Genomic DNA, 13,006 nt, shown 5'->3' on the forward strand with positions numbered 1-13,006 from the left:
ATTCCAGGGAATTGTACATCGCTCTTCTTTCAAATACATTGCTCTCTCTTTCCAAATATTGTTAAAAAAAATCCTAACTTTAATTGTTTCTGAGACTTTGGTTCTGGATCATTTTACCCGCGAACCTTTAAGCCCCGCTCGACTCTATATACATGTAACTTTTGAATTTATATATTATTTTTATACTATTCTCTTGATCACTAAATCAATTATGCTAATAATACTCCTGCCAGCGATATTTTACGTTCTCAACTTTTTGTACGAATTTAATTATAGGCTAACACTTTTCAAACTAGGCAATTTAAAAACATTCCTTGCGGTCCTTTTTTAATTCTCCAGTTCAAATTACTAGATTGTGGCCACTTTGAAAAATCACACAATCATTCATACTCAATCAAATATAAAACACAGTAGACAAAGGGTCTCCTGGGTGGCCTTGGTTTAGAATGTGAAGTATCTTTAATCTCACAGCACGGGTGATTTCACATGCTAATCATTAGGAATCTCCGAAGGCATTCCTAGTTAATAAAGAAGCACACACATTTACAATATAAACGCCAGCCTCGCACCGGAGCATATGAATCACACCATTAGAATGTTCTGGGTGTATTGATACGATGTAATATTTTCTCGGGGCTACAGATGATATTTCATAATAAATTTCATCTCAAGTACATTTCGTTATACCTGGCACACCTTTTCGTAAAGCGACATCGCCAATAGCGTACGCGTTCGGGCGCCGTCAAAGCGAGCCGCTTTTGTCAGAATCGGAATAGGTGGAGTCCCAGTGCAACAGGTAAAAAATGACGAAATGAAAACGCAAGTCCCCGGATCGCTACAGTAATGTACCAGAACGAGAGCCCCGATTGAAAACAGGCGGAGCCTCATGGAAATGAGAAACGACGGTGCTTGCGAGGGAACCTAACCAGCCTCGATCTTCGCAAACTTGAAGTCAGTTAGCCGATAGCTACCGCGCTGAAAACGTCTAGGAGTGCTTCCTTATATTCACTTACACGTTTTATTTTGATTTATTTTGTTGATTTTGTTCTAAATATCTGTTAGTTGATTGAAACAGTTTATTTGTTGTTTGCTTCGAACAAAGTTTGTTATAAGTGTGATTTTCCTGTGTTTTGTAACGTCTTTCATCATCTGTGAGTCTTCAAGTTTTGTTAAATATTTGTGACCTGTTGCTTACCTGACATAGACTACATGGCTGTATCAACGCTCAACATGTCACCTTACTTCACAGGATATCCTTTCCAAGGTATTTATTTTGTAAATTTTATGTTTATATTTATTAGTATCCCAAACATGAAATCTCCGTCGCTTGCGGTCACTTGAGTCCTAGCACGATTTTTCTGGCTCTTTAAACTATACTGGGATAATCTAAAAATGATACATATTACCAATGATAATTAATTAAAGTGTCAAACTGAATTTTTTGTGATCAATTAAATCGGTTATCAAATATTTGTGAAATAAATTGCTTTTTGTTAATATTATACAGTTTGAACAACAATTCAGTTATCATTACGTTTCTTAAGTTGGTATCCTTTTCAGCTTGCTTTTATAAAGAAATTTTGTTCTATAAGTTGTAAAGGGTTATATTTTATGGAATTTCCATTAGAAATACAATGTTTTAAATTTAAATTATAATAAATTATAAAATTCATTTTTACCATTCATTTTTGCAAAGTTGATTTAAAAACCGACATGTTTAAATGGCATGTTATCAAGTCTGCTCTGCGTTCGGGCGGCAGAGCACGGAAATTTCATGTTAGACAGATATCGTGTGTGTCTGTAACATCTCTCTGGTCATATATGAAACACGGCAAGAGTGTTGAAAATGTGAATTAAGCCGCTCAAAGGAGCCGACGATCAGTGTGTGTTCGCCTTCTGTCAGATGGAATCTCTCCTTTCCGACCTATGTGTGATGAACATCATATACATAATATACCGACCATTCCGATATATCGTTGTAATCCGTTCGTGAGTAGTATCAATATCAAATGGAACACACGAACTCACAGCAATAATTGGAATGATACATACAAACATCGATGTCAATTTGAAACGGATTAAATATAACCGATGTCATATGACAAGAGAGTGTATAAGTGGCCGAACGATGAATATACTACTTAAGATACTATTGCAATCTCAGTAATTTTGACATATTTTTTTCTATCTTGTCTTATGCTTCAAAATTAAAAGCAATTTATAATTTAAGTCATTTCTGTGTAATTGACTCATCAAGATAAAATCAAGTTAAGGAAGTAAAATGTTTGATTGCCACGTGATAGGATTGCAACATTGTTTTATTTTAATGAATTCTACCCGTGGGTGTTTTGTTTGACACATATAATGTCACCAGAGTAAATAATATAAATAGCTAAAATATACGATGTTTTAACAATTGCGATAAAAAGGGTAAACGGGTTAACTATTATTTAAAAAAGATCACACATCAATAATTGGGTAAATGGTTAAGGCTAATAACAATTTACTTAAAAACTTACAAAACATGTTTAAATAAAAACATTTTCCCAAAAACAAATCGCAGACAATTTTTAATAATGGTGTATTCATATTTTAGTTATGGGTCGATCAAGATATAGTTTGTCATGGCGTGTTGCATTGGAACATGTAAACTGATATATTAAAAAAATAGTTTATAGTGTAAATATTAAAATTACAATATACTCATTTTACTTTCTTAACTTAATATATTAAATAAACATTCTTGATGAAACACAAAAATAAATATAATAATTAGTACAAAGTAAAAGTCCTATGGCTAAACAACTGGTATTAAATCAAATTATTATACAAATATTTATATAGGTATATATATAAACTTTACATTTTTTTGTTCGACGTTGCAACATATTTTTGAAATGTTTATTTGCAGCCAAATAATCTAAATAAAAAGCAATAATTAATTATTTATTCATTATGTACGATCCACACTGTATGTGTGTCATCATTCAACACGTTAAACAAATTCTAAAAAATCTTAAGATAACTATAAGATATAACAAATAAAAATAACAATCCATGCCAATCCAGGAAAAAAACACAACACACAAATTTTAAAGACATTGATGAATAAAAGAAACAAACCAATAAAGTAAAATAATAAACGAAAAGTTAAATGACGAATAACAAATGCAAATCACGACTTATAGAAACGAGGGGGTTTACAAATGTAGTTCCAGGATCGAATTCTGGAAAATATTAATGTACATATACATGCGGTCGTTTATCATTTAAAATAAATCTTTTATTATAAATTTTTCATAATAAAATGATGATCGTTATTATAAATGTGACAAATATATCACTGAAACCATATAAATAGTTTTTTACATCGATTTTTTTTCTACGGGCGGCCTGAGTGAAATCATCAAAGGAAATCTGAACCCTTCGAGGACGAGATCTCCGGCGTGCGGTTGCGTTGAGAGAATCGGTTACACGATGATGAGGAGGTTGCCACAATGCCGTGGGCGACTTCTGTCTTCGTAAGAAACCCAAGTAACAAAAATCAAGGAAAAACGAAAAAATAAAAGTAATAAAACAAAAACAACAATGAAGTACATGAAATACTCCTACGCTGCTCTCGGGACGATCATCTTGCCCTAAAACACGTCTTGTGATAATCGAATCTGATATCTGCAGTAATCAAACTGAAATATGTTTATCAAGGTTGCCCATAGGATATGAATATATTATATAGTTAATCGATTAAGTTTTTTATAGATATTCTTCGTTTACCTGAAAATATGTTTTTGATCTTTAAATATTCGGTTTATCATAACAGTTATAGTTTTAAACTTATCTCGTTTTTCTTAATTTTCAATTTGCTGGGAGGTCGGCAATTTGGCAAAGCTGACTTAAAATACATTAATATTATTCATGGCACGTGTTTTGTGGGAGTATTAATTATCTAGTATTGTTTAGTATCGGCGCGAGCATTGACCACGCCTCTTGATCTTCGAAAAAAATTTAATGACCTTAAAGGAATGCACGGTCCGAAACAACAGGTGTGCGCATCTGAATTAATAGTATCATATACTAAAATAAAATTCATAAAATATTATGATTTGCTTAATAGAATGATTTACCAACGCTAAATAAAATTATGTAAAGCGCCGAGTTAAATATATGTAAATAAGAGTATGATTAATTTTCCGACTTTATCATCTACAAGCCAGCCGGTATAATTTAATTCATAATACGCATAAGTTTGTTAGCATGGTTTATAAAAAAATGAATAATTATTTCTGGTTAGGATTAGAAAAATTTACAAACGAGGGCGGAACTTACAGATGGACAAAAAAATTAAAAAATCTTTTTGCTTCTTGGTAATGCTCATCCCAGAATACTAATTTTTTAGGAAATTAATGTCGATTCTTCAAATAAAAAATATCAACTGTTTTATATAAATAAAAATTCTACCTTAAAAAAATCATATAAATAATTTTAATCTGGTTCAAAACACCATCTTTTTTGTATTTCTTGTAAACCCTCCTGCAGTATTTCTGCATGTATTAGTAAATTGGTATGTATAAAGAGAAAAAAACTTACAACACAATATAAAACATCGGGTTTCTTATTAAATATTCTAAATAACGCACATACACTGTATTTAATATGTACAAGATGAGCAGTTGTGCGGTATATAATTTAAAGTAATGATTCAATTACTTGCTTACATGGTAATGAATTATCAATACGCACGGCATATATGAGCATATGTTTTGTTAATTAAAATTTAAGTGTTGTTCTAATTTAAATTATGAGGTAGAGTTATATATATATATATATATAAAAGCAATGAATTTTTGTCACAGAAACGATAAAATATTATTTTAGTAAAACAATTGATAAGCCATTCTTATTAAAAAATACTTCTTTCCAAGATCAGTTACATTATCATTCGAAATAACTTGTCATGGTATCTTTCGTAATAGTATTATTCAGATATACATTCGATCTCTTTATAAAAAATAATAACTCTAAAAACAACGCAGTCGAACCGCGTGGAGCGGCTACCGAACAATTTCGTTCCTCCTATCACTAACAATAGATTTTTAAATTGGAAATCTTTAATAATGAATGTTCCATACAACAATACACAATACTAACTAATACAAATGCATAGATTGTACACGGCTATATCAGTATACAAATAGAATACTCTATACTCGGGTTATCCAATTCGATGTTTGAGCTATAAAAACTTTAATAGAGAAGTTGTTTTTCATGAAACGACTACCGAGGTGAGTCATGAGTATCACCACGGCTTTGAATATGTATTTTAATTATTTGTTATCGAGCACGTTATTGATCTTATAAGTAACTATATAAATTTACTTAATAAAAATGCTTGATTTCGTATTGCTGATTGGAGCAGACACATCATGTTTATATATTCATGATTACGTCATAAATAAGATATTCAAACTCGAGCTCATATCGATCTAATTCAATTCCGGATTAAAATCTTCCTCTCCTTCGGTCGGTGAGAACACCTCGGTTGGACCACCCGGCATATGAGCCTCCATATTCTTTGCAAGATGATATTGTTGTCAAATTTGTTGATCATCATTTACCTCTAGTGTATTGTGTTCGGTTGCAGACACTACAAGTGTAGTTGTGCGGAAAATAGTAATAGCTCTTAAGTTGGCCACACCAGGTCGATGTGCGTCTTTTTGAGAGCTTCTATTGTAATCCGTGTCCGTTTTTGTGATCCAATGAAAGAAATAACAAACGAACTAGGGGATCAAATCATTTCGGTAACTTTAACATGAATAAAAGACTGCATAGAGTTTTATTATAATACTATGCTCTAAAATGGATTTAAATTATTGTATCAATAGGAGAGCCCAGTGTAATGTGATTGAGATAGGTAACATTTTTATTTGCGATTTTCAGTAGCGATTATATATTGGATTTATAAGAAGCGTTAGAGAATACATGTATATATTTACATAACTTTGGATTAAGGGAAAAGAATAGAATCGTGTTTGTATTTTATCTTGCGTTTGAAAAAAATCTTACGTAGATGTTAACTTACAATAAAATCTATTTGCACATTTACCTACATGCATATTTACACATATTGTATTTTTTAAATTGTTTGTGAATTGCAAATATCGTTGAAAGGAAAATTTAAACATCTCTATCATTGCTCTCTTGAGCAAGACAAGCCAAACGTTTACGTCTACTATAGGTATTTAAGTATTGTTCAAAATAAGCCCAGTCTTACTTTTATTTACTTACTTACTGCTGAATTTGTTCCATAAAATAGTATTTAGACATATATCATTATTTGCAGGTCAGGGTCGTGTGAACCAATTAGGCGGTGTTTTCATAAACGGTCGCCCTCTTCCTAATCACATTCGTTTGAAAATTGTGGAAATGGCAGCTGCCGGAGTTCGTCCCTGTGTAATATCGCGACAACTCCGTGTATCTCATGGATGCGTTTCCAAGATATTAAATCGCTATCAGGAGACCGGCAGCATCAGGCCGGGAGTCATTGGTGGCTCCAAACCCCGAGTTGCAACTCCTGAGGTCGAAGGAAGAATTGATGATCTGAAAAGACGCAATCCAGGCATATTTAGCTGGGAAATTCGCGACAAGCTGATCAAAGTGAGTATTCGAATAATGATATTTCTTTGCATAATTAAATTATGTATTTTTTAAATACTGTTATATGAATTTTTATCCACTTGGAACTTGGAACAAAACTGCTTAATGAGCCTAAAAACATATGTTTTAATATTAATTATATATTTGTTGTAATTATGGCTTTCAGTTATTACAATTAATTATAGTGATCTTCCTTTCGTTTTAAAAATGGGCGTAATTTAACTGATTTATGAGTATCTTTCTACTGAATTTATACAATCTACCAAATGTTCACGTTAGTGTTAACAATCTTTCTTGTGATTCAAATAAATTTTTATACTCAACGATAATAGAAAAATTAGATACGAACAAAACGCTTTTGTGCAGTGTTATATTTGATATATTACTATAAATATGTTTAACTACGAGTGTAACCTATCCCGCGCTTTCTCTCTGCTGCAGGAGGGAGTCTGTGATAAAACGTCTGCTCCGTCAGTTTCTTCTATCAGCCGCTTATTGAGAGGTGGACGACGAGAAGATGGCGATCCTAGAAGAAACCACTCCATTGATGGCATCTTAGGTAAATAAACAGTAATTTAAATATCTTACTAAATAATTATCATTTTAATCGTTACCTTCGGTATAAAACTGTTCACTTCGATTGACGCAGTAACGGTTGAAGAAAATGCCAATGATCGATAGTCAGCCGCATGCATTTAGCATCAATCGCTCCATTAGTTCGCATTAGACGTATAGTGCGCTATTTAAATTGGCGCATTTCTTGCATTTCCATCGTTCGGGCAGCGATCACGAATCACAATTTTAACGCGCTGCTACCATCGTAGTTGCATTTTGCTCCGGTCCGTCCAAATAACATAGATTCACTCGACTGTTAGTGGATCTAAACACGGCACGGTGCGCGATGTAATATGTATGTGCGCCGGGACCGAGAGTTATCCCGTTGTTTTTACCCTTTGATGTTCAGCCGACTCGCGATACCCGACTTGGCTAAATTTAGATGCGCGCAACGCGATGGGAAATTGGTTTATTCGCGTTTTATTACGTTCCTACTATACAATACCAATGCATAGGTATTATGTTTTGAGATGATTTATTTTCCTCACTAATGTTACGAAATCATATCACCATCATCTTCTCTCTACTTCCTTCAGTTTCAAACTTCCTAATCAAACAACTGGATAATTCATCAATCATTTCTTAATTGCATTGATAAAAACGTACGTTTATATATCTATGTACACTTTTATATACATTTGCATACGAAGTTTTTTTTTCATATTTATATAATTACATAAACATGTTACACGTTGCGAATGTATTATTTATTTCGAACGGTCTGCTAGACATTTGCTACAAGTGTATTAAGAATTGCGAAAGAGGTGTAGTTATTCGTAATACAAATGAGATAGAAGCGGTCGTGTTCTCGTTTCACGACTCGAATGCACGTTCGCCGTTTACTAGTATTCACCAATATGATAGAACAACCATCGTAGCTGAGTAGAATAAGAGACGGCGCATGATTACAGCCCGCGAATGTAATTGACACTTCAACATCCTGCTAATGGCTGTCTAATTAAATCCATTATACCGCCACGGGGCTCCAGCTCGCCAATCTATAGGTACACATCGATGCGATACATAGCATTATGTTGCAGTTTCCGTCAGTTGCTTCCGTTACTTGCCTATTTGCGTTTAACGTTTGAAATCTAACAATACCATGCTATCAGCAAGTTGAGATTAAAAAACTAACTATTATAAATGTTTTGATATATTCCTCCACGAAACAGAAAATATGTTATACATTCCAACAAGAATTTAATAGCTTTCATCATGTCTTTTATCTTATGAGGTTGAGATATGCTTTATAACATAGTTATTATTACTTACAGGTGGCCAATCTTCTTGCGATTCCAGCGACACTGAAAGCGAGCCAGGTATTCCTCTAAAACGCAAACAGCGTCGCAGCCGCACAACTTTCAGTGGCGAACAATTGGAAGCTCTAGAACGTGCCTTTGCTCGAACTCAGTATCCTGACGTATACACCAGGGAAGAACTCGCTCAAAAGACTAAGTTGACCGAGGCGCGTGTACAAGTTTGGTTCTCCAACCGCCGAGCTCGTCTGCGCAAACAGCTCAATTCTCAACAACTAGTCGCGTCTGCCTTCAATCCCATGTCTTTCATGCAACAAGATCAAACCCACACTCAACAACAACACAATTTATCTCAACAACAACAGACTCAGTGCCCAACAAGCGCTGCCGTGTCGGCTACGACTGTTGCCGCAAAAGATTACGCAAGCAGCGCCGCTTCGATGCTGCAGCAATATGAAGCAGCTCAACCCACATCAGCAGCAACATTTTCCGCTTCGATGGCCCAACAATGGCAACAGCAACAGCAGCAGCAAGTTCACCAGCAACTAGGCGCCAGTCCTGTTTCCTCACTCAGTCCAGACGCGGGATCTTTACAAGTACGTTAACTTAATTTTGCTATTAATCTTTCGTACCGAAATAAACAGTACGCATTATATAACTTTATCTGTTCAATCGATATATATATAACTAAATATTCTCGTTTTTACTTGCAGGCTACCTTGCCATCATATGCTGGATACTTGCCTCCTACTGAACAATCTCAATACATGAGTACGGGCTATGATTATACTAAACCAGAACATGCTCATTCTCAATGGCCTGTTAGACATCACCATTCCAAGCCTGCCGATGTTGCATCATGGACCGACAACTATAGGTGAGTGTTTATAAAAGATAATTCTGTTTGCTAAATTATACGTTGCTATTTCTTTAAGTTTTTGTATATAATTGCGATTACTCATTAGAGGCAATTTTGTTCGAGTGAAATGTTAGGTATATCATAAATCGAATTCCGTTTATCTCGCAATCTTCTAAACCAACTGTATATTGCAATTTTTACTAATAATACACGTTCGGAATAACACATTTGTCAAAGTATAAAAAATAGCATACGCTTTTGTTGGTCGCATCATGTTCTATGCAATTTGCAAATGACCACCGGGTATCAGAGCCAGGCCGCGCTCTTAAATCACACACTTGGCTTCGCATCGACACATCATCGCACGCACGCGTTTTCGTAGATTAAGTAATTCGGGCCGGTCGTAAATTCGCCGTCATAAATTTGTAATACGACCTGTTAATTACTCATTTAAAATTAAAATTATATAATTATCGCACGAGTGCATCAAGCACGCAATGCCATTTTGGCATTATATCTATATCCCCACTTCATTCTCTTCCTTCTTGATTTGCATCCGAATAATAAAAAATAATGATACATTTCTTCACTCCTCGGTATCCAACAGCGGTAATAATAGACAATGTTCAACGTATGCAATTATTGAATGTTAGAGATTATAAATTATAAAACGGTGCCGACGAAAAACTGTACAATTATATCGCACTGTAATAACACTGTAAGCAACACGTGTTTCTCTACCTCGCATCACAGAACCGCAGTTTAGTATTCTAACGTGGTCTCTAGCTACCGTTCGAACAAAAAATTAAATAATAAAAGTATGCCTAATGATTCAGTACATTGTGTACTGAAATATTCAAAGTAAAACATACCATATACGTGACGGCTATGCATATTACAACTTAGATACGAAATGTAAGCAAGCACATATTATTGTTTCAAACACTTTTTAATAACTAAAAATACATTAATTTTATTATGCACATCTTTATATAGGGGCCGGCCGTGGTCCCGTGGTAAGAACGTGGGCTAGTAAATCCTAGTCCCGGGTTCGAATCCAACCTCGGTCGGTTCGGTATCAAAGCAGCTTGATACCAAATTTTCACTTGAAATCATAGATTTCAAATATGATTTCAAGTGAAAATGGCCTTTCGTGGACATAGCTGTAGTGGCAACATGCCACTTAGAAGTAAAAAGTCATCACTATTACAACAATTGTAATAATAAATTCAGCACATAGAGATGGGTCAACTGTTTCAGTCATCTATAATAATTGTAAGACGATTGATCACAACAGCTCATAGAACTCAAAAGTTCTGATCGCTGTTAAAAATTATATACAAAAAAAAAAAAAATTATATAATTTTATGTTTTTATTTTTTTTAAAACTAACCCATTTTTCTTTCTATTGCAGCTTTTTCACTGGAAATATGGGTCATTACGGATCACACCATGCTCCTTCACCTACTGAAGCAAAATCAGGATACCCTTACATCGGCCAACTAGGAGGTGTAGAAATGGGCCGCGTACATTGAAGCTAAGTAAAAACATATCATAATTGTGGATAGTGCCTCTTTTACTTCTTAATTCAAATTCTAATAATTATCAAGCCGAAAGATAAATGTAAACAAATTGTAAATAGAAAATTATTAATTTATAATTACTTGATGTATTTTATAATATGTTCATGTGCAGAAAGTTTTATTGAAACGTAATTTTGCAATAGATTTTTATCTATTAATTATATTTGAATGTTTTTCAATATTTCTGTTACATAACAACAACTCATTTCTGTTTTATTATTTTTAGTATTTTGTAAATATTATCATTTAAGTTCTGTTGGTGATGAATTTATATTTGATGACGTTCTTTATGTATATGAATTTACACTTATAACTGTGTCTTTGAATCTTACCTTATTAGTATTAATATTTAATAAACATGATATAAAGAAAAATATATTGAGAGAATAACATGAAGTAAAATCCAACCTGTTAATAACATTAATTAGTAAATATATTAATTTTATTAACACTATGCTTTTAAATTTTTCAACTATCTTTTGATTGTTACTCTCTTTCTGTATTTTTCTGCAAATTTTTATCAGTGAAATTATCCCAGTTCAATAATAGATTTAGTATATATTATTATTACTTAAATATTTTAATAACTGGTTTATCAAAATATATTAAATAATATAATTAAGATTTATTTTAGTATAGTATTGCGTACACGATGATGTTTTACTTTGGTATTAATGATTTTGATATCCATTAGAACATATCTACAATCACAATTTTAAGAATAATGAAACAAACCAAAGTGCCAATTAGCATACATAAATTAGAAATAATGTTATACTATATTTTATTATACTGTAAATATATAAAATTATATTAAATATACAAATAATGCAAAATAAGATCATGTGTTATTCTTGAGTTCGATATTTTCAGGAATATAGAACTAAACTTACCGACGGATGATCATTCGCTAAAAATATTTCTTCTTTCGATTTCAGTATAAATAACAGTTTGCGTTGATTCATTTTTTTGGTGGGAATTCCATTTTTTATTTTATTTTAATCTTTTGATTTTTTAAAACGAATAAAAATGTTATTTGAAGTTTTTGAATTTAAAACATTTGTTTTTAAAAGCTATCAATTAACAACCTTTATTGCAAAAATTAAATTCAAGAATTTTCAAGACTCAAAAAATTTTCTTCGTGTTAAATTTTTACTTTTTAATATAATGAAATTTATTATTGCGATACTACAGATTTTTAATATTATTTTTCTAAATTTTTATGTTAAAATATTAAAATTGTAATGTTTGATCTATGTTTAAAAGTTAAATAACTTGGTTGTACAGGTTTGATATGGATTTGAATATTGGCGCCATAACTTTTTTCAATGTAGGTAATACCTATTGTTTTCGGCTTCGTCACCGAACATCGGATGCCCTTGCAGTTGACAAGTGACGCCTGAATAGTGTTATAGTTCCAGAATATAATTTTTTACACGTGGTGATTAAACTTTATGTGATAATTGTAGTGCATCGTGAGTGTAATTTCAAAAAACTTCTACGGACATATTTTATATTGTGAGTGACTTTAATCAGAAGGAAGAAAATACGGTTTTCGAGTTACTGTCATCCAAGGTGAGTTCATGTTATATTTACCACACTTACCGAATTGCTGCCATTTTCTACCTACGACACTTGATAACTAACTCGTCGGTAAACGTGTTCATCAATTATTCGGCAGCTCCAATTATTTTGTATATTATATTAATTATATATGTATATATGTATGTTTATATTATGCAGAGAACTTGAAGTACGAGCTAGGGCATTGTAAGCCTCTGATTTATGTAAATTAGAAGACACGTTCGAATAAATCAAGTATTGTTCTAAGTGATCAAGGGACCCCATGAACAAATGGTCCATGTTACTTCATTCAGTAAAGAAAGGTTCATTGTGCTATTAGAAAGTTTTAGCATTTACATTTTTTTCGTTTTTTTTTACTTTCTGCTTAAATTGTGTGCCTAATGAAATTTCATTGGTTCAAAAAACTCTGTACCTATAATATTGTTTGTGGCTAGTGATGGCAAAGAAATTAAATG

General features: G+C 32.7%; 1 protein-coding gene across 1 annotated transcript; it reads left to right on the top strand.

Moving 5' to 3' along the window:
• The first annotated feature begins 1,209 nt into the window (after positions 1-1,209).
• Positions 1,210-10,919, top strand: LOC113375474 (protein gooseberry-like). The gene is made up of 6 exons (XM_026615407.1): positions 1,210-1,264; positions 6,341-6,654; positions 7,096-7,213; positions 8,544-9,121; positions 9,239-9,402; positions 10,799-10,919. The coding sequence occupies exons 1-6, from the start codon at positions 1,210-1,212 to the stop codon at positions 10,917-10,919; spliced, it is 1,350 nt and encodes a 449-aa protein (XP_026471192.1).
• Positions 10,920-13,006: the final 2,087 nt, after the last annotated feature.

This window comes from Ctenocephalides felis, unplaced genomic scaffold, assembly GCF_003426905.1.
Source record: "Ctenocephalides felis isolate EL2017-DRISC unplaced genomic scaffold, ASM342690v1 CF-g0.4_SCAFFOLD_01886, whole genome shotgun sequence".
Taxonomy (NCBI): Eukaryota; Metazoa; Arthropoda; class Insecta; order Siphonaptera; family Pulicidae; genus Ctenocephalides; species Ctenocephalides felis.